General features: G+C 44.2%; 1 protein-coding gene and 1 non-coding gene across 5 annotated transcripts in view; both read left to right on the top strand.

The window, feature by feature from the left end:
- Positions 1-27220, top strand: part of PPP1R17 (protein phosphatase 1 regulatory subunit 17) — a 749123-nt gene extending 721903 nt beyond the window's left edge. The window contains exons 1-5 of one of the 4 annotated variants that reach the window (XM_060195807.1): positions 2700-2836; positions 10553-10668; positions 13236-13388; positions 16611-16763; positions 26007-27220. In XM_060195807.1, the coding sequence (XP_060051790.1) occupies positions 10587-10668; positions 13236-13388; positions 16611-16763; positions 26007-26086 (468 nt within the window). In that variant the 5' untranslated portion in view covers positions 2700-2836; positions 10553-10586 and the 3' untranslated portion in view covers positions 26087-27220. Of the gene's footprint in view, positions 1-2699; positions 2898-7333; positions 7405-10552; positions 10669-13235; positions 13389-16610; positions 16764-26006 lie in introns of those variants that run through there. The other 3 variants (XM_060195808.1, XM_060195809.1, XM_060195810.1) reach the window with 3 other exon arrangements.
- LOC132540023 (U6 spliceosomal RNA) lies at positions 43-150 on the top strand. Its single transcript, XR_009551307.1, has one exon. It is a non-coding gene; the product is annotated as a U6 spliceosomal RNA (small nuclear RNA).
- Positions 27221-27506: the final 286 nt, after the last annotated feature.

Raw genomic sequence — 27506 nt, 5'->3', positions numbered from 1 at the left:
TATCTATCTATCATCTATCTAATTAAAATAAAATAAAAGAAAGTGCTCACTACGGCAGCACATATACTAAAAATTGGAGTGATACAGAGAAGATTACCCTGGCCCCTGTGCAAGGATGACACACAAATTCATGAAGTGTTCCATATTTTTTAAAAATAAAATAAAATAAAATAAATAAAATGGGTTTTTTTTTTTTAGTATTTATAAGGGTAGGGGTAGATAGCATAATGGTTATGCAAAGAGACTCTTGTGCCTGAGGCTCCAAAGTTCCAGGTTCAATCCCCAGCACCACCATCAGCCAGAGCTGAGCAAGGCTCTTGGTTCTTCCTCTGTGTGTGTAACTATCTATCTATACATCCATATCTATGTCTATATCTATATCACCTACATATATATCTATCTATATCTATATATCATCTATATCTATATATATCTACATCTACATCTATATCTATATCATCTCTATTTCTATATCTATATATATCTATATATCTATGTCTATATCTATATCATCTATATCTGTATCTGTATCATCTATATCTATATATATCTATATATCATCTATATCTATATCTACATCTATATCTATATCATCTATATCTATATCTGTATCATCTATATCTATATCATCTATATCTATATCTATATCATCTATATCTATACCATCTATATCTATACCATCTATATCTACATCTACATCTATATCATCTCTATCTCTATATCTATATATATCTATCTATATATCTATGTCTATATCTATATCATCTATATCTATAATCATCTATATCTATATCATTTATATCTATAACATCTATATCTATACCATCTATATCTATATCATATATATCTATATCATATATATCTACATCTACATCTATATTATCTATATCTATATCTAATTATCTATCTATCTCTCATTAAAATAAAACAAAATGTTTTTAAGTATTTATAAGGGTAGGGGTAGATAGCATAATGGTTATACAAAGAGACTTTCATGCCTGAGGCTCCAAAGTTCCAGGTTCAAGTCCAGCACCACCATAAGCCAGAGCTGAGCAGTGCTCTGGTGTCTATCTATCTATCTATATATCTCTCCATAAAAACAAATAATGCATCAAAAAGTTTGAGTCATTCAATCCATTTCCCCCCTCATATTAATTAAATAGTTATTTGTGAGACAATTAAGTTAGTAGGAGTGTATGTTATTACCATTCCCACCACCAAATCTGTGTCCCTCCCCCTTCCTCTTCCCCAGTGAAGCTGAACATCTACCCTCAACATCCACCCAGAGATTTTTCTTTTTTATTTCTATTTTTTATTTTTAATGTACATAAACATCATTCCCACCACCAAAAGACTGTGTCCCATCCCATCCTCACCCCCCGCCAGTGAGGCTGAGCACCCACCCCCACCCTCCACCCAGAGATTTTTACTTTGCTGCTCTACTCCAAACTCAGTCATCCTGCTTTGAGTTTCCCTTTCTGTTCTTCTTTCTCAATGTCTGTTGATATGAGTGGGATCATCCCATACTCGTCTTTGTCTTTCTGACTTAACTCACTTAATGTAATTCCTTCTAGCTCCATCCAAGATGGGTCAGAGAAGGTGGGTTCATTGTTCCTAATAGCTGCATAGTATTCCATTGTGTATATGTACCACAGCTTTCTCAGCCACTCATCTGTTGTTGGGCACCTGGGTTGCTTCCATGTTTTAGCTATTACAAATTGTGCTGCTATGAACATAGATGTACAGATGTCTTTTTGGTTGGGTGTTATGGAGTCCTTGGGGTATAACCCCAGGAGAGGAATTACTGGGTCATATGGAAGGTCCATGTCTAGCCTTGTAAGGGTTCTTCAGACTGCTGTCCACAGAGGTTGGACCAATTGACATTCCCACCAGCAGTGCAGAAGGGTTCCTCTGTCCCCACAGCCTCTCCAGCATTTGTTGCTGCTGTCCTTTTTGATGTATGCCATTCTCACAGGGGTGAGGTGGTATCTCATTGTTGTCTTTATTTGCATTTCTCTGATAGTCAGTGACCTAGAGCAATTTTTCATAAGTTTGTTGTATCTCTTCTATAGTGAATATTCTATTCATATCCTCTACCCTTTTTTGGATGGGGTCATTTTCTTTTTCAAGGGTGGGGATGGGATACAGAGTTCTGATGGTGGGCATTGTGTGGAATTGTACCCCTCTTATCCTATGGTCTTGTCACTATTTCCATTTTACAAATTAAAAAAAAATAATGCAATACACTTGCTTTTTACCAGAGCACTGCTCAGCTCTGGGCTTATAGTGGTGCAGGGGATTGAACCTGGAACTTTGGAGCCTCAGGCACAAGTGTCTCTTTGCATAACCATTACGTTATCTACCCCCACCCTGCAATACATTTTTGAAATGAGCAATCACACCTTTGGGACAACACACAAGCTCCATGTGCATCAATTTCCATTTCTGAAGTCAGGCCAGACAAATTAGATGATAAATAAGTAAAGCCCTATTACATAAGGTTGTTTTGGTGATGAAGTGACTTGGTATGAGTTGGTCCCCAGCTGCAGACCAGGTACTCAGCATACAACCCTGTGCATTGTATCTTTGTAATGGACAATTAGTTACTGCAGTGGGGAGTCCTGGTTGTGAGATGAGTCCTCTGTTCCTCTCCAACCCCCTTGCCCTGGCGCCTGAGAAACAGAGCATCCCCATGGCAACAGAGGCAGCGGGTCCCCTGATGAGAGGAGCTGGAGCCTCAGCCTCAGCACTGCTGCAGAGAAGCCAGACAGCTCTGGAGAGGCAAGCTTGCTAGCCCTGCAGGCTCTCCTGTCTCCTCCCAGGGCGGCACGGACTGGTGAGTGAGCGCTTTGGACTTTTCACTCGGGAATTTTTCTCACAAGTAAAGCAAGTTTTCAGTAAGTTCCCCATTCTTTATGGCTGCTGGAACAAAAAAGGTTGGAGCTGGTAAATTGGGGGATGGGTGTGGAGGGTGGGAGTGGACTGTGCTTTGTGGAACAGGACTAAGCAGGAGTTAGGGAGGGAGAGGAAGAGTCAGTCACCTCTTTCAAGTCTTCTTCTTCTTCTTCTTCTTCTTCTTCTTCTTCTTCTTCTTCTTCTTCTTCTTCTCCTTCTCCTTCTCCTTCTCCTTCTCCTCCTTCTCCTCCTCCTCCTCCTCCTCCTCCTCCTCCTCCTTCTCCTCCTCCTCCTCCTCCTTCTCCTCCTCCTTCTCCTTCTCCTTCTCCTTCTCCTCCTTCTTCTCCTTCTCCTTCTCCTCCTTCTTCTCCTTCTCCTTCTCTTTCTCCTCCTCCTTCTCCTTCTCCTTCTCCTTCTCCTCCTCCTCCTCCTTCTCCTTTTCCTTCTCCTTCTTCTCCTCCTCCTCCTCCTTCTCCTTCTCCTTCTCCTCCTTCTTCTCCTTCTCCTTCTCCTCCTCCTCCTCCCTTTTACCTCTTTCTCATTCCTCTTCTGCTTCTCTGCCTCCTCCTTCCCCTCCTCCATCTCCTCCTTCTCCTTCTTTCTTCTTTTTGGAGGAGGTGGAGCCAGGAGTTTGGTGGTGCCCAGATACTTGCAAACTCAGTTATAACGTTCAGTATTCACTTGGGTGTATCTACATATTTCCACGGGAAGGAGGCTCATCTTCCATGATCCAGGAGCATGTGCTTAGCAAACAAGCCCTCTCCATGCCCTGCTCTAAGGAAGAGTCTCTCTTCCTCTAGGAATACTGAAAATGTACGTATTCTAAGCAAACACATTTGATTTAAGCCTGGCACTTCGTGGTATGAATTCAGTCACATGGGCTGGCAAAATAGCTACTTAGATTCTGTGCTACTTTGCCATGTGCATGACCCAGGTTTGAGCCCAGTCCCCACCACATTATAGGAAGCATTTTTCACTCTCTTTCTCTGCTTGTGTCAGCCTTCTCTGTCTCTAAAAAGGAAGGTGAAAAATGTCATACCTGAAGATAAAAGGAAAATGATTTGCCAAGTGTTATGAATTTTGTATGGCTAGAGGGCTCTGTGCCCCCAAACTGGGCTGGGGGAATAATTCTAACTTTTTGACTCTAGCAATTATAACCAAGCCTGATCACTCGGGGGAAATTCTTTATGGTACTACACATCAGCCCTCTCTTGATGTCTATATTAGCACTTTCCCAAGTCCTAGAAATGGACTTCCAACAGTTGGCCTGTACCTTGGACTATTCTAATCTGTTAGCTTCAGAGAAGGCTCGAGATGGGGCTAGATGATAAGTCCAGTGGTTCAATTTAGATTAAACAGTCACAAAAGGAGAACTGCGAGGACCATTGCTTCACCTCTTGTGAAGCTTCCCCGTGGGGGTGCCCAGGTGTCCTGGGCAATGGAAGTACATGGGTACTCAGACTTGGTAAGACTGTGTGCTCTACCAGGTGAGCTGCTGTGTCTTGGCCTTGGCATTTCATTGTTAACACTCTGAGCTGCCCTGGAGAAAAGCCACTACCAGGTTCACCTCCAAGAGGCCATGTGAAGGTTCTCAAACTCCACCGGCTCTGGTGTATTACAGGAATTCAAATATTTGTTTCTACTTTGTATTGCCTCAGAGCTCTAGAGACAAGACTGTGAAAATGTTCTGTCCAGGAGATGAAGTACATTTACTAGTCACCAACTGAGAAACTGACTCAGACTTAAAAGACTTAATTGCCAGGCCAACTTTTGACCTCAAACTGAACCAGACTTTGTTTTTTTCGAACTGCAGAAATAGCACCACTGAGCTCCTGATACAGGAACTCCCTCTGAGCTGGTGGAGTCGGGATCTTCCAAATGTGTCCTTAGCTCTGGGGTTCCCACCCTGTCATTTAGTGAGGTGATTTCCCTGCCACTCAGTTCTCTGGATTTTCAGTCCCTCTTCTCATTGAATGCTGTGATAGAGAGGAAGATGACCCTTTTCTCTGAGTCACTGGTACTTGCAAGTATCCGTGCACAGAAAGGCTGGACCCTGTCTTTTTGAAAAGCGATGTAAGAATTATCAACAGGAAATTGCAAGAGTTGAGCATCTTAGTACTGTAAACTTCCTGGAACTCCAGAAATGATATCACAGGGTCATTTGTATATGCTATTACGAGCCACCCACATTCTTGCAAATAACAAGACTGAGAAAAGTCAAACAGGTCTACAGTCCTTTACCCTCTCATAGACAAATCAGGAAAATTTTTTAAAATGAAAATTTACCTGTTGTTGTCATGAAGTTCAACCTACACTCATTTGATAGCAAAAGCCTGGCCTAAAAAGACTGATGTCTTTATGTCATTTATTGCAACTATTTAGAGTTAATGCCTATGACCCTGGTTCTTCTTGAGAGCTGGGGGTGTTACATAATAGTCCGGGGCATTGCAAAGCCTGTGGGAGCCCAGGCTGTTCTGGGGAAGGTCAGCAAACTGACGTTGGCATAGCGATGGAAGTAGAAATCCTCCTTGAATTTTTCAGTTCAGAGATCACAACTGGTAGGTGGCAAGAGGCAAGATCTGGGGCCAGGCAGTGCTGTACCTGTATAATACTATGTACACTATAATAAGTGTGCATATTATGGTACACAGAGAGCCTGGTTCCCGACTGCTGGGGGAAGCTTCACGGGTGGAGCAGGAGTGCTGCAGGTGTCTTTCTCTTCCCCTATATCCCCCCCCCAATTTCTCTGTCTCTATCAGATAAATAAAATATTTTTTAAAAAGAAGGAAAATCTTTGTACTAGAGAAGATTTAATAGAATATCCTCAAAGCATCTCTCTCTCTCTCTCATCATTTTATTGGAGGTAAGGGCAGGTTAATGGCTTACAGATATAGCTGATACATAGGTACACATCCTCATCTGCCTGCTATCACTGTCTGCAAACTGTCCTCATCCCAACTGGGTCCTGTTTCATCATCCTCTACCAGGGGCCCCAAACCCCACCCTCCACCCTCGTCCTCCCCTCCGTCCGTCCCCAGAGCCTTTGTATTAGTGTAAGACACCAAAGCATCTCTTAAGGTCTTAGGGTTTGTTTGTTTGTTTCTGGTTGGAATCCAAAGATTTAGGGATCAGCAACTTAGTTACGAAAGAATCAGTGCTTCAGAAAGTCCCGAAATTGCAGCAGACTACTGAGGGATGTGGCGAGATTTTGTCTGGGCACCACCACAGAGGCCATGTCTCCTTGCTCGCGTTTGGAGCTTCAGGTGGAGACTGTTAAAGAAAGAAGCACAGAAGCAGGAATAGAGACAGAAAGGGGAAAAGCAGGACTTGGCTGGCCCGTATCTTTCAGTGGCTCATTCACACTTCTTCTCAATGAAGAGTAAGTAGAGAGATGGGGTTGTTTCCTATTAAATCAACAGCTAAATTAAGTGGTATATATTCGTATATATTCGTCAGGCGAGGGGGACATCCAAGGCTCCTTCCCTCCACGTGCTTACTTCTTCCTTTGTGTGAAGCCTTTCAACCCAGAAGTCCTCAATGGCGTCACCCAAGATCAAAGTATTTCCTGATCGCAGCGGCAAACCTGTTCCTGCCTAGCACTGGCTCTTCCTGTCACATGAAGTCTCAACTCTGAAAGCCGTGTTTCAAGGCTCCCCCAGCAAACAGGTCACCGGCTCACAACCATCATGCTTTCAGCCACACTGACTTAAAAGAATGCTGTTTTCCCTGTATTCACTCAGTGGCTGTCATCTCAGAGAGGAAGCATGTGTCAGTCCATGACTGGTGGCTGGGTTCCCTCGCTGGGTTCAGAGGCTTCTGACATACGCATGATTCATCTCCCCAGAGCCGACTCTTTCCTCTCAAGTCCAATATTGGGAAACCCGTCTTGCTCAGATGAATACAATACTGACAGTGGTTCCACCTATAGGTGTAAGCAGAAAGTGGGATGATTTCTCAGAACTCTCCTGCACGCAGTTAGTCTTCACTGGGTAACTCCCCCTCATAGACTTTGTTTATAATGACAGTGAGCTGGCTCAGAACTGGGGCTATCCTAACTCACTCTCGCCGTACTTCTATTAAACAGATGCTATTTTATTTTAGAGATGAGGAAACTGAAAGTAAGAATTAGAAGGGGGCTCAGAGACAAATATATTTCAGGTATCGGTCTGTGTACCTCACAAGAGTGCTAATCTTTGCAAACGTTGTCATAGCAGCTATAGCTTATAGAAAAAAAACAGGGTGGCAGGCGGTGGCATTCCCAGTCAAGTGTACATAGTACTAAGTGCAAGGACCTGGGTTTGAGCCCTGGCACCCCACTTGCAGGAGGACGGTTCACAAACAGTGATGCAGGTCTGCAGGTATCTCTCTATCTTTCTTCCTCTCCATCTGCCCCTCCTCTCTCAATTTCTCTCTGTCATACCCAATAAAATGGGTCCATGGAGCAGATGCAGCCACTGGAGCTCTCAGAAGACAGACAGGATAAGCTCACCCCTCGCTGCAGCCTCTTAGGTGAGTGCCCAGCGTTCCTGGTGTATGTCAGAGTGGGGTCAGAAACACAGCTTCTCTGCCCTGCAGCTGTAGGCAAGTCAGAGGGAGGCCCCTCTGAAACCTGATCTCTTCTGCCTGCTAAGTCACAGCCACCACCAGATGGACAGACAGATGGACGTTAGAGCCTCAGGCATAAAAGTCTTTTGCAGAACCATTGTACAAAACTGTCATCCTGGCCCTGACTTAGCTTACTTCAGCAAAGTCACATGGTGCTTTAAAGACCCAAGATTTAGCCCAGTCTGTTTGTCTGGAGAACCCAGGTTCAAATTCACCCTGTGCTAAGCACATAGCACCCTGTATGTGATCCAGCTACGAGGAACAGACTGCCTCAGGGTAGAGAGTTGATGGGGTGATCTTGCAAGAGAAGACACTGGATCCAGAGGCAGAACATTAGTTAACATGACTAACTAGAGTGTGTCACTTAGGATGGATCACTGAGAAGTCTGTGAACACTGGTTTCTCCTTTTAGACTTAATATTTTGACCATCTCCCCTGTGAGATCATTTTCAGCACAAAGTCTTTCACATGACCCATAAAATTATCAATCAGGCTTTTTACCTAGCCAGTGAAAACCCCCAGGCTAAAGACATTTGCAAATGCAAAAACTAGCAGTCAGCTTCCAGATGTTCTGAAGATCAAGAGAAAAGGCACACCTGGCAACTGAATAGGACAGAAACCCGCCCCTAAACCGGGTGGCTAGGGACACTTTCTCCTGTTTCCCTAGGAAACCCAATTTCATTTCAGAAGGAATCTAGCCAGTGCATTCCTGCCCAGCAAGAAGACAGTTGGCTCTAACTCCTGGCTGGCAGGCCTCCCTCTGTCTCACCTGTCAGGCAAATGGCACTTGTTTCCTAGCCACTCTTCCCTTCTTTTGCTGACTTTCTCCCCCACCCCACCATGTGTGTGTGTGTGTGTGTGTGTGTGTGTGTGTGTGTGTGTGTGTGTGTAGAATGCCACAGTTTACTTCCTTTCTCTTCTTTCTTTACTTTCTTCACTTCTTTCTTTCTTTCTTTCTTTCTCTCTTTCTTTCTTTCTTTCTTTCTTTCTTTCTTTCTCTCCCCCCAACCAGGATTATCACTGGGGAGTATTACCAACAGGATGAATCCACTGATCCCAAAGCTCATCCTACCCCCATTTCTTTCCTCCTCATCCTTCTCCTCCTCCTCCTCTGTCCATTTGTAGAAATAGAAATATTAATAGCGAGAGACAGAGGAGAGAGGGAGCAAGTAACATAAAGAGAGACACCTCAGCATTCCTCTACCATTTTTGATGCACCCTCTCCTATAGATGGGATCTGGGGACTTGCACACAGTTCCTTTTGCACAGTGATGTATAGACTCTACTGAGGGTTCATAACCACTCAGCCCAAAGCAGAAGAAATGTGGTTAAACTGATGCAAGATCAGACTGGGGGACTTCCTGTGTCTGTCGCTAGAGCCCGGCCCTAGGCCCGAAGCCCCATAGCGGTCCTCCTCATTCACACGGGCAGAAGATGACCACCCAAGTGAACAGCTTGTCCCATTATGGTCCCAGGGAATTGATGATCTCCATACAAACACTAAAAACAGTGGTCCAAATTGATTTCTGCTGATGTCACTCCTCACAGTATGTCTGGGCAAACGCTAGAAGAAGACAGTATGTCTGTCAGAGTGACACTGAAAGCTGGGCTCAAGCAATCCATTATTGACTCCATCTGCTCTAAGATGATCTCAGCTCACAGGAGGGGAAATCCTCCAACCTTCCCAGAGAGAGCAGTGTCGTCCTCAGAGGACTGTGAGTGGAACTCGCTTTATGGGCTCAGAATGCGAACACAACTGGTCTCTGCGTTCATATGTGTGCTTGATCCAGGCAGCTCTTCAAAGAGATTTAAATCTTATTCCTCTCAAACCATTCTTGCTACAGTAGGAGATGAGCAAGAGATTGTTTGAAACAAAATCAAGAAACAGAATCTGGGGAGGTTCTGAGTAAGATTTCCTATAAATCTGAACTAATGTACTTCCCTCATTCAGACCTGACACATGTTCATGTTGAATTTCAACTCCTCCTAGACAATCAGAGCTACAACTAATAGCTCTAGAAAGTTCAGTGGGTTTGTGGTCTAGGAAGGATAAAGGTTTGGGGGAGGGGGTGTTGATGGGAAAACAGACTAAATGTCGGGAATATCTAGCAGGAAAATGACACGTCCAGTTCAGAATCTAGATTTTTTTCCCCTTCCCTGTCCCCATTATCATCGTAGTATGAATAGGGAGGAAGCTTTTGTGATTTGTAGTGATAGGAAGTAAAGGTATAAATCGACAAGCCTTACTCAACTATTCACTATTATTTAAAAGACTTGGCTTCTGGTGGAAGTCCTAAGAGCTGGATTGGCAAACAGACTTGCCTGTTGAATAGATGTGTGACTGTGTAAGTTAATTCTGTTGTCTGAGCAGCAGTGGACTCAGACAGGCATAATCTAACGTTGCTTAATGCAACACAGAACAGGTAGGCAAAGGTTCATGGAGATGCTCTGTAGCTCAAAGCCCATTCACTTCTAGTCCAGACTTCTCAAGCCTTCATTCTCAAACTTCCCTTGTGCCTCTTTGAGAGAACAAATAATTAAACATGTGATACATGACAATCACCAGTAAGACCATGAGTGTATGTGTGTGTGTTGTGTATCATGCATTGATTTTGGCTTAAATCTTAAACTTAGAGCTTCGGGTAGCTAGATTTTAAAAAAGAAATGATTTGAAAAAGTAGAATCAAATTGGGAACAGAAGTTAGGTAAGTGATCAACAGATATAAATAACTGAGTGCTGGGGTCAGGTGGTGTTGTGCCTGGTTGAACACACATGTTATAATGCTCAAGGACCCGGGGTTCAAGCCCCTGGTCCCCACCTGCAGGGTGAAAGTTTCATGAGTGGTGAAGCAGGGCTGCAGTTGTCTCTCTATCTCTCTCCTTCTCTATCTCCCCCTTCCTTCTGGATTTCTGGCTATCTCTATCAAATAAATAAAGGTAATAAAAAAGTTGTTTTTTTTAACTACTTTAACAAAGGCAGGGCCTCATAAAAAAAAAAAGAATTGAATGCAAAGATAACATCCTGACAACCTTCCTTCTGATCCTTTTGCAGTGCAAGTCAAACCAGCTCCCCAACTCCCTCTTTGATGATGTCCATGGAGCAGATGCAGTCACTGGAGCTCTCAGAAGACAGACAGGATAAGCTCACCCCTCGCTGCAGCCTCTTAGGTGAGTGCCCAGCGTTCCTGGTGTATGTCAGAGTGGGGTCAGAAACACAGCTTCTCTGCCCTGCAGCTGTAGGCAAGTCAGAGGGAGGCCCCTCTGAAACCTGATCTCTTCTGCCTGCTGGTCACAGCCACCACCAGATGGACAGACAGATAGCCAAGGATGGGCAGCTGGGCATGTAAATATTAGTTGATGGGGGGGGGGGTTCACTAGCATTAAAAGAGAGAAAGAAAAGGGACTATGCTCCCTGCTCCCCGTTTGCCCCTGGGTGTTTGGCAGAACACTCGTGAGGCAAGAAATGGAATGACAGTCTAGTTTCCTTCCAGTATTTCCCAGAACACTCACACCCCAAATGCAGAGCCAATAAAATATTTCAAATATCTTTCTTTGCCTATCAAGACAGAATTTTAAATAGCCTTTTCCAGCTTTATTGTCAATCTGCTTCCTTTCTGGTACTGACATTTTTTGCGTAACCTCTGTAATGAAAATGCCAGAAACAGTTCTGCCTCTCCCCCATTTTTAAAAAATTCAACTCTTAGACTTTTGATGGATGTGCCTTTTGCATATTCGTTGTCTTTGTTTATGCCTCGCCTGGTAATGACTCCCCTCCGCTCCCCTCTCCCTATTCCTCGCCTGGTAATGACTCCCCTCCACTCCCCTCTCCCTATTCCTCACCTGGTAATGACTCCCCTCCGCTCCCCTCTCCCTATTCCTGGTAATGACTCCCCTCCACTCCCCTCTCCCTATTCGCCACCAAGGGATTTTATGTTTGGGATTTCTCCGAAAATGGGGAAAAGTGCAACTGAAGTAAAAGTCAAAATTGAAGCAAATGGTTTGATCTCTGTACTCTGCTCTGAATCACATACTGGGGTCAAATGGTAACAAGGAGCATGTTCATTCCTGGCACCCCTGTGGCCAAATCATTCTGAGCAAAATTCATACATATATACATCCACAAACCCATCCATCCATCCACCCATCATCCACCCATCCATCCACCCACCCATCCATGCACCCATCCATCCATCCACCCACCCATCTGTCCATCCACCCATCCATCCACCCACCCACCCATCCATGCACCCATCCATCCACCCACCCACCCATCCATCCACCCATCCATCCATCCATCCACCCATCCATCCATCCACCCACCCATCCATGCACCCATCCATCCACCCACCCATCCGTCCATCCACCCATCCATCCATCCACCCATTCATCCATCCATCCATCCACCCATCCATCCATCCACCCACCCATCCATGCACTCATCCATCCATGCACCCATCCATCCATCCATCCATCCACCCACCCATCCATGCACCCATCCACCCACCCACCCACCCATCCATCCATCCATCCATCCACCCACCCATCCATGCACCCATCCACCCACCCACCCATCCACCCACCCATCTATCCATCCATCCATCCACTCATCCATTCATCCACCCACCCATCCATGCATCCATCCATCCATCCATCCACTCATCCATTGATCCATCCATCCATCCATCCATCCATCCATCCATCCACCTATCCATCCATCCCTCCATCAATCCAGCCATTCATTCACTCATTCATTCAACAAAAATCAGTGTTAGTTGTATGTTTAATATATGTGGGGGGTGGAGAGAAGAATTACAATGACTGTTACATGATAGCAATTATTTTTAATTGATATTTTTGCTAGGTAATACATTCTGAAGAACTTGGATTTTCTGACCCCATCAGCTGCTGAGAGCCTATATATCATTCCTGTGCTGCTCTTACTGAGGTTTTCACCGGGAGTCCATTCCTGCACAGCTGCACCTCTCCCCCCAGTAGCCACTTTTTCTCTTTTCTTCCTTTTTTTTTTTTTTTGCCTCCAGGGTTATTGCTGGAGCTCTGCTAGCACTACAAATCCACCACTCCTGGCCCCCATTTCCCCATTTTTTCCTTATTTTTATTTTATTTTATTGGGTAGGACAAAGAGAAATTGAGAGGGGTGGGAAATATAGAGAAGGAAAGAGTCAGAGAGACACCTGCAGACCTGCTTCACCACTCGTGAAGCGTCCCCCCACCCAGGTGGGGACCAGGTGGGGACCAGGTCAGGAACCATGCGTTAAGGTAGAAAGATAAACTGCAGTATCAGGGGGCAAAGTAAAGATCAAAACAAAAATTCAAGTGTGGATCACACATGTGACCTTTGGGGCACCGATGTGAAGCCAGGGAGAATTTACTGCCATTTTTTTTAATGGCTGTAGACATTGTAAAATTTCATGCTGGAAACTGAACCTAAAGAAATCACACCTTGAACGAAGAAACTGCGGTGCCTTGTGACTTGCCTGACTATATTTCTAGACTCTTCCTTTGACTATTGTTTTCATCTAAGTTTTCCTCATTTTACAGAATTGCTGCTTTTATTTTATCATATGCAATTATGCAAGCCTACTGAAACTCACAGTCAGAGAGACTAACTATAAATCAACACTTTGATTTTTCAGACCAGTGGATTCTGCCCCTGTAGTTTGTGACTGGGCATTTATTTATGCTATATTCTTTTCTTTGAATATCGTTAAAATCAGATGATCTTTCGGACCAATTCACTAAAGACTGTGATCTCAAAAAGAAGCCAAGGAAGGGGAAAAATGTACAAGTTGCCCTGAGTGTTGAGTCTGACCAAAAAAAGCCAAGGAGGAAAGACACACCAGCACTGCACATCCCGCCTTTTATACCAGGTAAGGAGAATTAGGTCCTATGCACATTTTTTGTTTTTTTGTTTTTCCTTCAAGGTTATCACTGGGGCTCAGTGCCAGCACTACGAATCCATTGCTCCTGTGGGCATTTTTGTTTGTTCGTTTGTTTTTTCCATTTTATTCAACAGGACAGAGAAAATTGAGAGGATGGGGAGGTAGAAAAGGGAGAAAGACAGACACCTGCAGACCTGCTTCACCACCTGGGAAGCTTCCCTCCGGCAACTGGGGAGCCGGGAGTCTCAAACTGGGTCCTTTGTGGGCCCTTGAGCTTGGAAGTCTGTGTGCTTAAGTGGGTGGACCACCTCTAGGCCCCTTCATTTGCACATCTTACAGGAGAGCACACTAAACTTAGGGGTTTTTTTTCTTAATTACCTGGGTATTTTCTAATGATTGATGCATTCCTCACATTAATCTTAGTTACAACATGGCCAGCTGTGACAACAGCTGAACTGTGTTTTAGTAGCATACATAAGACATTTCAGACTTGCCAATAAGGGACGTTTTGGGACTGGGGAGGCACACTCTGCTTTGAAAAGTCATCCATGGGTCTTGAACCGATGAACATATTAACCTCTTCAGCATGTGTCTTCCCATGGCCCCCTGAGCATCAGTACCCCAATGGGATGAGGAAGGACACACTGATAGTGCTTAGCGAAATATGGCAAGAGATGAAAGACAACTCCCAGATGGTTTCACTCATATGTGGAATCCAGAGATCTGAGCCGCATGAACTTGCAGGAAAAAAAAATCCAAACTAAAGAGAAGCAAGCAAACATGTCAGACTTGTGAGAATTCTGGTCCTGATTTTTGCAAGGTGGGAGGTGGGGGTGCCGATCTCTGGTGATGGGTGTGGCGTGGAGCTGCACACCGGCATCTTACAATCTTGTAACAAACTATCAATAACAGATACAAATTAGAAAAAAAGAATAGACAGACATAGACGTCTACATGCCAATTCTTTCTGGCATAGGCCTTACCTGGTTTTTGCAAGGGAGGCTGGGAAGTCTCATCCAACTACATGCCCCAGGGGGAAGTAAAACCATCTGGTTCATAACTGACAGGACTGTAACAGCCGTGGGCGTGAGGCGCCACGCTCTGCGTTGCCTTCTTGTTCACAGAGAGACCTCATTTCTCCTGGCCAACTATTGACTACTTCCTTCATTTACAACCTACTCGGAGAAAGATGAGACAAGTGCAACACAGAGCTTTCTGGTTTTATAAAATAATCATAACCTACAGGTAGCTGGAATAAAGACCCAACCCAGGGACCTGAATCTGGGCAGGGAATTGTGAAGAGTTTTCTAGAGAAGACTGACTTCAGAGAGTTTCTTTTCTTTTCTTTCTTTTTTAAAAAAAGATTTTATTTATTTGTTAACCAGAAAGATAGGAAGAGAGAGAGAGAGAGAGAGAGGGAGAGAGAGAGAACCAGACATCACTCTGGTACATGGATTGTCGGGGATTGAACTCAGGACCTCATGCTTGAGAGTCCAGTGTTTTATCCATTGTGCCATCTCCTGTTCAGAGAGTTTCTAAATGAGGGAGATAAAAATCAGATGTAGCAGAGTGATGAGAGACAGGTGGGTGGCTAGGGAACTGTACTGAAACCACTAAAATGTGGAGCACACGGACAAGTAGCACCATGTGCTTCTCCACTGTGCCGACAAGAAGGACTTTGGACAGGAGGCGGGCGGGGGCACAGCGGGTTAAGCGCACGTGGCACAAAGCGCAGGGACCGGCCTAAGGATCCCGATTCGAGCCCCTGGCTCCCCACCTGCAGGGGAGTCGCTTCACAAGCGGTGAAGCAGGGCTGCAGGTGTCTGTCTTTCTCTCCCCCTCTCTGTCTTCCTTCCTCTCTCCATTTCTCTCTGTCCTATCCAATAAGGATGCCATTAATAACAACGACAATAATAACTACAACAATAGAACAGCAAGGGCAACAAAAGGGAATACATACTATTTTTTAATTTAAAAGAGAAAGACTTTGAAGGCACACCTGGCCTTGAGTACTGGGTCTCACACACACCAGCACATTGCTGACGTATTTTCTGCCTCTCTATCGTTGGCTGTGTGATGCTGGTAACAATAGTAAGCTCCTAAGTCTGACACAGGGGATATCTCTTAATGTGACCTCCTTAGATTCTTGTTCTTACTGCCAAGAAACCCATAAATATAAGTTTGAGGAACCATGAGCTAAAACTCATCTGTGAGAACTCACTTTATTACATGTGGACCCAGGTTTGAGCAATAGAGTGGTGATGTGCTATCTCTCCTTCTCTCTCTGTCTCTGTGTCTCTTCATCTCTCTGTGTCCCGTACTGTATGTGAAAAATAGAAAGAACAATATAGTCTCTGCTAGAAGTAGAAAGAACAGTATAGTCTCTGCTAGAAGTATTCCACACCAGTGTCCGAAACCCCACTGAAGCTCTGGTGGGAAAGCAAGTCTGAAAAGATAGACTGACCACTGTTGCAATGTGTAAGATAAGTATGCAGAGAACTGGGTATATGAGAATTAAAAAAGAATCAACGTATTTCCAAGACAGTGGGAGAACTCTAGTCTTATCTCTCTATAGGAATGGGGGTGGATGAGGACACAGACCTTTGGTGATGGGAGTGGTAAGAGAAAAATAATAAATAAAAAACTTTTTAAACCTACAGCTATTAGATAGGAAGACACTTCTCCAAATAAACAAATAAGGCCAGCAAACACAGTGTGCTGTGCCAGCCCAGCCTCCGTTATGTGGATGGAAACTTGTATGTGGTGTTCTCGTTCTCTTTTAACCTGTCCTTCTGCCTCTCTCTAAAAAAGGGGAAGCAAATAAGCATACGCATGGTATTTAGATATGAAAAGTATCTCCAAATTACTTTTTTTCTTTCTTTTTAAAGTAGTTTTATTTATTGGATAGAGACAGGTAAATTGAGAGGGGTGGGGGAGAGAGGGAGAGAGACCCCTGCAGACCTGCTACACTACTCGTGAAGCTTCCCCTCTGCAGGTGGGAACCAGGGGCTTGAACCCGGGTCCTTGTGCATTCTAGGGTGTGGTCATATCCAGGTGCGCCACCCCCTGGCCCCTCCAAATTACAATTTTTTTCAAGACATGCTAATTAAAAATCACAAGATAATAATAATAATAAAAGAAGATAACAGCCCTTGCATTGCAGGCTCCACGTTTCTGACCGTGTCTCTCTCTGTTGCCCTTCCCATGCAGGTGTGCTTTCGGAACATTTAATTCAAAGGTATGATGTCCAGGGGCGGCGCCCAAAGGGCAAGCCAAGTCCAGCTCTTCACAACACTGACCTGGAACAGAAAAAGCCAAGGAGAAAAGACACACCTGCCTTGCACATGCCCCCCTTCACAGCAGGTAAAGTAGCTGGCGCAGGGTGTTTGCAGGGGAGACAGGAGCAGGTCAGGAGCCTGACCATCTGGAGGGACGTGGGGGGGGGGGGGGCTGCACAGGCCAGTCTGGGCCACACGGAGCTCCCTGGGGAGGAGCACAAGTTACTGCCGCCTCTCACACTTCACAGGCATCTCCTTGGGGGCTGGCTCTGGGATTTGAGGGAGTTTGCATATGACTTCTGTTTCAGCAGAGCTGGTCACATTCCCTCATGCAGTGACACAGAAACATCAGTGGGTCCTTGAGAAGAACTGACCTCCTCTCCTCCCCTCTCCAGTGTTTTAAGGGTCATGATGCATCTTGTGACTGATTCTCCAGTGAGAATTGAACATATTGGCCACATCATCAAAACAAGAGCATGGGAGATGACAGGGAGGCACAGGGTGAAAAAAAGAAAGATACAGAAGCATTAAGAACTATCAAAGTATGCATAAATTCAAGACAGACTATCTTTTAAAAAATTATTAGTGATTTAATAATGATGAACAAGATTGTAAGATAACAGGGGATAATTCCACACAGTTCCCACCACCAGAATCTCGTGCCCCATCTCCTCTACTGGAAGCTTCCCTGTTCTTTATCCCTCTGGGAGCCTGGACCAGAATTCTTTATGGGGAGCAGAAGGTGGGAGTTCTGGCTTCTGTCATTGCTTCTTCACTGGACATGGGTGTTGGCAGGTGGATCCACACCCCCAGCCTGTGTCTGTCTGTCCCTAGTGGGGCAGGGCTCTGGGGAGGGGAGACTCCAGGACACATTGGTGAGGTTGTCTGCCCAGGAAAGTCAGGATAAGCCATAAAATCCTGAAGATTATTCACAATTGCAGACAGTTAACAACCAGTTTATGATGTATAGTCTTCATTCCCAAGAAACTTATGTGCAAGTTAGGAAATAAGACAGTTATATTCATGATTAACTTATGAATCTGACTTTCTGAGCATGTGTGTGTGTGTGCTATACTTTCTGTTTTTCATTTACTTATATATTTTCAATTTTTATTTATAAATAGGAAACACTGACAAAAGCCATAGGATAAGAGGGGTACAAATCCACACAGTTCCATCCCCCAGGATAGATATGGAGGGATGGGGAAGTTGTAGAGGGAAGAAGTAAACTAAAGTTCCTTGAAATTTTATTCAATTTTAGCCACTAAATTTGGCATGTCTCATGGATTTTAAAAAATCAACAACTCAGCACATTACAATTACAGTAACATCATTACCTCCCTTTATAGATAAACTAAAGGAGAATTTAACTTATTCACCCACTTTACAGTCTCACATGGATGAACATTTTTTTCCTTTTGTTGCCCTTGTTTTATTGTTGTAGTTAATATTGTTGTTGTTATTGATGTCATCATTGTTGGATAGGACAGAGAGAAATGGAGAGATGAGGGGAAGACAGAGAGGGGGAGAAAAAGACAGACACCTGCAGACCTGCTTCACTGCCTGTGAAGCGACTCCCCTGCAGGTGGGGAGCCAGGGGCTCGAACCAGAATCCTTACTCTGGTCCTTGTGCTGTGCACCACCTGCACTTAACCCACTGTGCTACCGCCTGACTCCCATAAGGATGAATTTTTGGCTGTCTGATTAGTTAGACTGATGACAGAATCCTTTGATGGGTAAATGAACAGACCAAATGTTCTCAAGGTCAAATACTACTGTGTGGTTCTGACTCTGGTCTGTTTCACTTATGGACACACCCTAAAAGTTGAGGGCTTGAAAGTTTATGTGCACCCATACCTACACTGGTCTTCAGAATCATCATACATTTCACACCCACCAGCTGTGCATGTGTCTGAGTTCCAGCACACTTTCATTGTTTTATTTTAAATTTTATTTTATTTATAAATTTAATTTAAAGAATTTTTTAAGTTTTAGTTATTTACTCATGATATAGACAGAAATTGAGTGGGGGTGTGGAGATAGAGAGGAAGAGACGCCTGAAGTCCTCTTTCATCACTCATGAAGCTTCTACCCCAGAGGTGGGGACCCAGAGCTTGAACTCAGGTCCTTGTGCGTTGTAATGTGTGAGCTATTGCCCAACCCCTCAGCCAGTTCCAAGTCTCGTTTTGAGTCTCCCCACATCCACAATGAATCTTTTCTAGTCGGCACCAGTTAATTCTGTATCATCATGGCCATGCAGGCAAACGCTAGAAGAAGAAGAATGGCCATGCAGACACCAACCAACATGTTGTCATCTGTTTCTGGATTATCTTTATCATTCTCGGTTACTGGTTTTCAGCTGTGATGTAAAGTGATTCACACCAGCACAAAGGCAAATTCAGGAGAACTGAAGTGTGACAGCCCAGTATTGCCAGCATTGGCCTTGCTGTCTGGCTCCATTCTGGGCATCTGGACTGCTCAGGCAGTGTTTTAATTAGATTTTATATTTGAATTTTTAAAAAGTATTTTATTTATCTGTTTATTTATTTACTTATCTGATACAGAGAGAAATTTAGAAGGGAGTGGGAGGCAGAAAGGAAAGAGACACAGTCCTGCATCTCCGCTCAAGAAGCTCTCTCCCTGCCGGACGGGAGCAGGGGCTTGAACATGGCTGTGCCACCACCCAGCCCCTGGATTTTCTGTTTGGTAATCATGGTTCTAAAGTTCCAAGTTTCTCATCAGGAGATGATTATTATTTTGCCCACTCTTAAAAAAAACATGTTATGTATTTATTTAATCATGTGAAAGATAGGAGGAGAGAGAGAAAGAACCAGACATCACTCTGGTACCTGTGCTACCCAGGATTGAACTTGGGACCTCATGCTTAAGAATCCAAAGCCTTATCCACTGTGCCATCTTCCAGACCACTATTTTGACCACTCTTATATTTGTTACTGAAGTTCTTTAACGACTTGGTAGAAGGACAAACATTTATATGGGCACAGAGCCCCTCTAAGACATAGGGTGGAGCATGGAGTCAAGAAAGTCTAAGTGCAGTTTCTAGTTCTGCTCCTTTTTAATGTAGTGACCTGGACAAATTATGAAACTATGAGCCTCCTCTGTGTTATCGATACTGAAGAGAAGACCCTGCCGGGGTTGTTAGCACAGTGAAATAAAGACCATAACACACTTCCTGGCTCCTTGGAAGCCCTCAATAACTATTAGTTCCTTTTCCGTTCTCTTTTTCAACTTACTTCTTTGAGGTAATTCAAACCATTTCAAAAGAGAGAGTCTCACAGCCATAAAGTTTGTCTCCACATCAGTGTGCTGAGTCAAGGACTTTCCAAAGTGCTGAACTTTATTTCCCTGCCAATAGAATGTTGCTTACATTCTAATAGCTACATGCCCAAAGAGCCCCTTCTTAAATAAATAAAAATATTTTTAAATAGTTCCTTTTATTTTTATTTATTTATTTATTTGTTCCCTTTTGTTGCCCTCATTGTTTTATTGTTGTAATTCTTATTGTTGTTGTTACTGATGTCATCTTTGTTGGATAGGACAGAGAGAAGTGGAGAGAGGAGGGGAAGACAGAGAGGGGGAGAGAAAGACAGACACCTGCAGACCTTCTTCACTGCCTGTGAAGTGACTCCCCTGCAGGGGGGAAGCTAGGGGCTCGAACCAAGATCCTTACGCCGGTCTTTGTGCTTTGCACCACGTGCGCTTAACCCGCTGTGCCACTGCCTAACTCCCTCCTTTTATTTTTTAAAAAATATTTTTGGGTCCATACTCCCGGAGTGTTAAAGAATAGGAAAGCTATCAAGGGAGGGGATGGGATATGGAGTTCTCGTGGTGGGAATTGTGTGGAGTTGTACCTCTCTTATCCTATGATTTTGTCAGTGTTTCCTTTCTATAAATAAATAAATAAATAAATAAATAAATAAATAAATAAAATTTAAAAATACATCTTTATTCATTTATTATTGGATAGAGACAGAGAGAAATTGAGAAGGGAGGGGGAGATAGGGAGGAAGACAGAGAGACACCTGCAGTACTGCTTCACCACTTTTAAAGCTTTCCCCCTGCAGTTGGGGACCAGGGGTTCAACCAGGTGAGCCACTGCCTGTCCCCAATAAATAAAAGTCTTTATAAAACAGTGACAAATACAGAGAACTGAAGAGGAAGGCTATATAACTACAGAGTATGCACACAGTATATGAATCAGCAAGTCTCTCCACGCCAAGCTCTAAGTAGCACATCAGTGCGGAGCCTTTATTTTCTAAAGATTTGGCAATAATAGAAATGCTAGCAAGCTAGTCAGGACAGAGCCCTCAGCAGATGCTCAGGAAAACTAACACTGCTTCTAACAAGGGTGTTGAGAGGAACTCAGACAAACACCCTCCAGAGACAGCTCTCATTAGCCCTTGGCAAGAGAAGGCTGGACAAGGCTTCCTCTCCACAAGCTCTTGCTAACTACCTTCATTTCCCAAGGTTAATGAGCTTATATGACAGCTGCCAACTGCCAGATAGTGAGGAGTCCTCTCAGGGGAAGTGGGTGGTGGTGGTGCATCTGATTGAGGGACGCAAGGACGCAGGTTCAAGCCTCCAGTCCCCAACTGCAGGGGGAGAGCTTGTGAGTGGTGAAGCAGAGCTGCAGGTGTCTGTCTCTCTCCCTCTCTGTCTCCATCCTCCTTTCTCAATTTCTGTCTATTGTATAAATAAGTAAAGATAATGAAAATAATTTTAAGGGGTCACCATTTCAGGCTCTCTTATTACCCCCAAGGACTCCCAACTGCGTGCACAGCTGCAGGGACACCTCCCCACCAACTCCATGATCACTGGTTGGGTGGCAGGGGGTGTGTGGATGAGATCGGTAAGGTCTGGATAGCTGAGGTCTGTTTGAGAGAAGAAGAATTTTTCATCAGTCATTTAATATTGATTTACAAAATTACAAGTTAACAAGTTAACTCCACACTGTCCCCACCACCAGAGTTCTGGATCCCCAGTCCCTCCACTGGAAGCAACAGCAGTTGTCTGAGGGTTGCAGATATGGTTAACTATTATTTCTACAGCTGTCTGTCTATATTTGTAAATATTTGCCCTTTCACCCCCCTGTGGCTCCAGCTTCTCTTCCTTTTCAAGTCACATCTACACCTATTACTACATCCAAATGTTCGTCCTTTTTCCCTCTTCTCTCTCCAGGTCCTGATGGAGCTGGAGTTCAGGGCCTTCTGGTCATTTTCTGTTTCACCACTGTGACATTTCCCCTTTACACCCTCCAACAGGTGGGAACTGAGGGTTTGAACCCTGGTCCTTGCACATTGTAATGTGTGTGCTCAACCCAGCCTCTGTAATTTCCAAGCCCAGTGCAAAATGTTAGAATAGCCTTTGAGAACCTTAGGAATTTGGGGGTCAGGGGAGTGTAGCATTTGGCCCAACAATTCCTCAACAGTATGAAAAGTATTTGGACAGAGGCCTGTGTGTGAGGTGTGGAGGAAGCAGGAAGCTCACAAGAATGTTGGTTTAAATCCTGCGGCTTCTTCCTGCTGTGGAAATGATATGTGAACATTTTTATCCTATTTTCATATGAATAAAATGAGGCTTAGATAGGAAAAGTGACTTGCTCAAACTTTTTTAAAGATTGGGTTTCTTAAAATATTTTATTTATTTATTTATTTATTTATTTATTTATTGGATAGAATCAGAGAAATCTAGATGCAAAGGGGGAAGCTAGAAAAAAAAAAAAGAGGAGCCAGGTGGTGGTGCACCTGGCTGAGTGCATGTTACAGTGCACAAGGACCTGGGTTCAAGCCCCTGGACCCCACCTGCGGAAGGAAAGCTTTGCAAGTGGTGAAGCAGGGCTGCAGATGTCTCTCTGTCTCTCTCCCTCTGTATCTCCCTCTACCCTCTAGATTTCTGGCTATCTCTATTCAATAAATGAATAAAGATAATTTAAAAAGAGAAAACTAAAAAAAAGACAGACAGATACCTGCAGACCTGCTTCACTGATCAGGAAGCTTTCCCACTGCAGGTGGGGGCTGGGAACTTGAACCTGGGTCCTTGCACATTGTAATGTGCTCTCAACCAGGTTCACCACTACCCAGTACCCAACCTGCTCATGTTTTAGGACTACAAAAGGCAAATTTTTCTGGCTCTAGAAGCTTTATTCTTCAAGTGATACCTTTTCTTCCCATAGGGGAGGATACAGGTCAGGACAGAGTTAAAACTAATGCTTATCAAACCTTCACCATCTTCACATCACCAGAGAGAACATTACAAAAGCATCAAGAGCAAGAATAGAAGGCCAGGTGGTGGTGCACCTGGTTAAGCACACACACTACAGTGCACAAGGATCCTGGTTCAAGCCTCCAGCCCCCACCTGCAGGGGGAAAGCTTCATGAGTGGTGAAGCAGGGCTGCAGGTGTCTCTCTGTCTCTCTCCTTCCCTACCTCCCCACTCCCCTCTTGACTTCTCTCTGAATATACCCAAATAAATAAAATATTTTTTCAAAGAGCAAGAATGTAGGAAACATAGAGACACTATTTAAGCCTCTTTCCAATAATAATAATAATAATAATAACATCTATGAGATCAAGATTAACATAGATACGTCTCACTAGACTGCAGGAAAATTAATGCTTAGCTATAATAATTTAAAATAGTCACTCACTTTATACTTGAAAACTTCTCCTGTGTCCTTGTGAAAAGGCTACACAAAGTGTAGCCTAACCTACACTTTGGAGAGGGCTGCCCTTGATTTTAGTAACTAAATAGGCTCATTTATGAGATGAAATCCCAGGACAACTGTTTTTGCATGAATGCTTATATGGATATGTTTTAGACCATTGGCCAAGATCTGGGAACTTAAAAGTTCTCACCCAGTTTAAATCAACCCAAATTTGGCTTAGCATGAAAAAAAAAATTAAGCAAAATAAGGTATTATTTGGAAATTCATCCCTGCATGGTTTTCCTATCAAGAGGACTTTAATCTCAAATGAAAATCCAAACTTGTATGCAGCTAGTAGAAGAGAAAATATTTCCCACTGTGTTTCATAAGTGGTTTATATAAAAAAAAAAAAAAACCCACCTTAGTTTCAGCCAGACTCTTAGAATTGTTTTTCTCCTCCAATAAATACCAGCTAATTGGTAAAGAACCCAGATGAACCAACTAGGAACTGAGTCAAATGAATAGTCATTAAGATCAGCTCAGAGTCTTCATTAATTTGCTGCTGTTGAGTGGGGTCCAGCGTTGTAGAAAGGCCTCTTGTGGTGCACAGCTTCCCCTCTCCATTTCAGATTTTTATAAAATGCTTTATAAATATCAGGCTCCCTGATCATGGAGAAGGAGTGAGTAGCTGTGGAAGCAGTGGCAGAAAAGCCATGGCGGGCTGCTGTCGTCCGGCAGAAATGGAGGGGGAACTGTCCCAGATAACAGTCTCCTTTTCTGTGTTACAAAAGTGACTCTCCATCCTGGCGTCCAGGATCAGTGATGTGTATCCACCATGGTCTCCTTGCCTGGTCTTTTCTGGACTGCTCAGTCTAGAATTATGCTCAGACTTTGTTCTGTGGGGCCTGGGACCAAGAACGGTGTTCTATTTTTTGCATCCAGTTTCCTTTGTGCCCCCTTGCCATGCTCGAGAGGGACCCCGGGGCCTCGGGCGTGAAAAGTGCGCTCACCACCCCTAGCAAATTTAAAAAAAAACTGTGGAACCCAGCACAGGGATAGTCACTTTTTGTTTTGCCTAGTAAAAATTATTGGTGTGGGGGACATCTAACATCCCTAAAAGTTCAAAAGGATATTTTATTTCCTAAATGAGGAAATCTAAATATCTCATTTTTTAAATTAAAGAGTATTTATTTATATGTATTTAGGGAAAAGAGGAGAGAGAATGAGAGCATTGCTCTGGTACATGCGTTATCAGGGGTCCAACTCAGGACCTCGTGCCTGAGAGCTCAACATTTCATTCACCACATCACATCACAAACCTCAAAAAAAAAGTTTTAATTTTAACAATAGTAATACAGAGAGAGCAAGAGAGAAAGAGAGAGAGAGAGAGAGAGAGAGAGCTCACCAGTTAGACCATTGTGTCACAGTACTGGGTAAGCTCTTGTTCTCTCTCCACCCCGCCTCTCTGTCTGTCTGTCTATCTCTGTGTGAATGTGGCTCTGGAGCCGTGAAATCATACATGTATAATTCCCCAAGCTCAAAAATAAGGTAAAGAAGTTGTTGCCAGGGGTAGATGACATAATGGCTATGCAAAGAAACTCTCCAGCCTTAGGCTCTAAGGTCCCCTAAAATCCCCTGCACCACCATAAGCTAGAGCTAAACAGTGCTCTGGTTAGAAAAATAAAAGTGAATTAAATAGATTAAGAAGAAGAAGAAGTTGTGGCCACATGGTTGTGTAAAGGATGCATGACACTGTCCTCATTCTCATTTCCTCTGGCTCTAAACTTCGGCACCCACCAGTGCTGGCCTTTAGAAATGACATGCTCACAGCCTCAGAGCTCAGTATCTTCCCCCAGATATTAGTAAACTTAAAAAAAAAACTTTGATTTATGTATTATTGCATAGAGACAGCCAGAAATTGCAAGGGAGAGAAACTCCTGCAGCCCTCTGCATTACCACTTGTGCAACTTTCTCCCTGCAGGTGGGGACTGGGGGCTCAAACCCGGGTCCTTATACCCTGTAGAGTGTGCACTTAACCAGGCACTCTACCACCGTGCCCCCTAAACTTGACTTCTTAAGGCTTAACAGTTTACAGTGAAAGGAAAATAAGTTATCGGGTTGTGAAAAGAAAAGGGAAACGGAAAGAGATGAGGTTGCTCACTGGTGATATGCTTTTGTATGCGCCTTACCTAGCTGTCATAGCAGCCCTACATACTTAGCAGTGTACTGTGGAAAAGTATTTGCACATTTGAGAAAACTGATGCATGGAGGTATGAAATGGACCAACACAGATGGAGTGAGTGGCAGGCTGAGAAGTCCAAACGGGCTGGACTCCAGAACCTGTGTGACACCTTCTAGCCAGAGCAGTGACCTCACTGAGCCAATGTGGAGACTGAGCAAGTTGTCCCATCCCTCTGCCCTTGCTGGCACCAAGGTGGAGACTGAGCAAGCTGTCCCACCCCCTCTGCCCTTGCTGGCACCAAGGTGGAGACTGAGCAAGCTGTCCCACCCCCTCTGCCCTTGCTGGCACCTGTACCAGCTGGCTGAGCAGATGCCGGGAGGTGTCTTGGTTGCTGCTGTTTCTGTGCCATGTGTCCACGTGGTAAGGCTGTCGAGAGCTTGGATTAGAGGCACCTCACTGCAGACATGTGTTTTGTTTTGCAGGTATGACCCTACTCAGGGACGAGAGGCCCAAAGTCATCATGGAAGATGATGAAAAGGAGGGTGATAAGATAGCTATTTAAAGAGATTTCCCCGGAGATCATATGTAAATAGGCTAGATTGATTCCCTGTGGTGACCTAGAAAAGAAAATAGACTTGTTTCTGTACTCAATTTGTCATAATCTCCCTGGAAGATTGAGACACCTTTTCCCAAGGAGATGTTCCATCTCAGACTCACAGTCAGCTCTCGTCTCTCGCCTTCCCTGAGCCTGCTTCCTACTTCCTCCTCTTGATTTTCCATTTTCTAATGTGATGGAAAGGAAGTGTATCATCCAAAATCAGAAGATAATAGGGAAAAGGATTTGGTTCATTTTCTGCATCTTGCAGACAAATTCATGGAGCAAAAACATGGGTGACATAGGAATACTTCAGTTAGCAGACGCGAATTATGTTACTGAGTGAGACCTCACTGGACACCATGCAAACACTTGTGCAAGTGGACGTCCTTGTTACCAGTTAGGAAGGTGGCGCACTTGGGTCTAACTCACTGATGATTTTGGAGAACATAGACTTTTGTCTCTTTAATTCTGTCTGAAGAGTCCAAGTGTCTCTGGTGACACTCCCATGGTGAAAACGTGATCTGGGCATCAAATCGAGCCAGCCATGCCTTGGCTGTCAGCGCCAGAAGTGGAACATGCCAGAAGTGCTCTCAGGGACACTTGGAATCCTATCCTATTTGTTTTTGTTTTTAAACAGTATTTCTGAACTACGCAGAACTATGCAACCGTCTTGACATTTGTGAACTGTGCTCCACAGATGACACATCCGACACTGTGGGTGAGGAATTTACTTTGGAGAACATGAAGATGAATATGTTTTTAGCATCCTTTCTGGCTTGGACCCCAGTATTATTGTAGGGATGGCAGAGGGAGACGTGGCATGAGCTAGTCAGCAGAGGTGAATAGACAGCCCCTGCCCGGGGCCACGGTCTGTGTGCGGACCACGGGGAGGCTCCCTCTGACGGCCTCAGCCACCAGCTTAGGGACTTGGGGAGAGGTGGAAACTGCTTTAAAAAGTCAGAAAGCTGGATGTTCAAACTGATTCTACCTGAAAGTTATGATCTGGATCCAACAGGTTCTCCCTTATGTCCTTCCATCCACCTCATCAAAGTAGAAATGATCAGAACCTCGCTGGTAATAAAGAAATTTTTGTCCCCATCTCTGTGTCCTGTTGCATTTCTCCAAAAACCATTCTGCTTGCTGACAGTGATAAAGAGCAGAGACTGGGGGGCCAGGCAGTGGTGCACCTGGCTGAGCACCCATAGTGCCAAATGCAAGGACCCACACAAGGATCTAGGTTGGAGCCCCGGCTCCCCACCTGCAGGAAGGGAAGGAAGCTTCACAAGCGGTGAAGCAGGTCTGCAGGTGCCTCTCTGTCTCCCCCTCCCCTCTCAGTTTCTCTCTGTCCTATCCAATAAAATGAAAAAAAAAATGACTACCAGGA

The sequence above is a fragment of the Erinaceus europaeus genome, chromosome 8 (genome assembly GCF_950295315.1).
Source record: "Erinaceus europaeus chromosome 8, mEriEur2.1, whole genome shotgun sequence".
NCBI lineage: Eukaryota > Metazoa > Chordata > Mammalia > Eulipotyphla > Erinaceidae > Erinaceus > Erinaceus europaeus.
The sequence above is the reverse complement of the archived record's forward strand: the minus strand, read 5'-3'. Positions and strand labels throughout refer to the sequence as shown.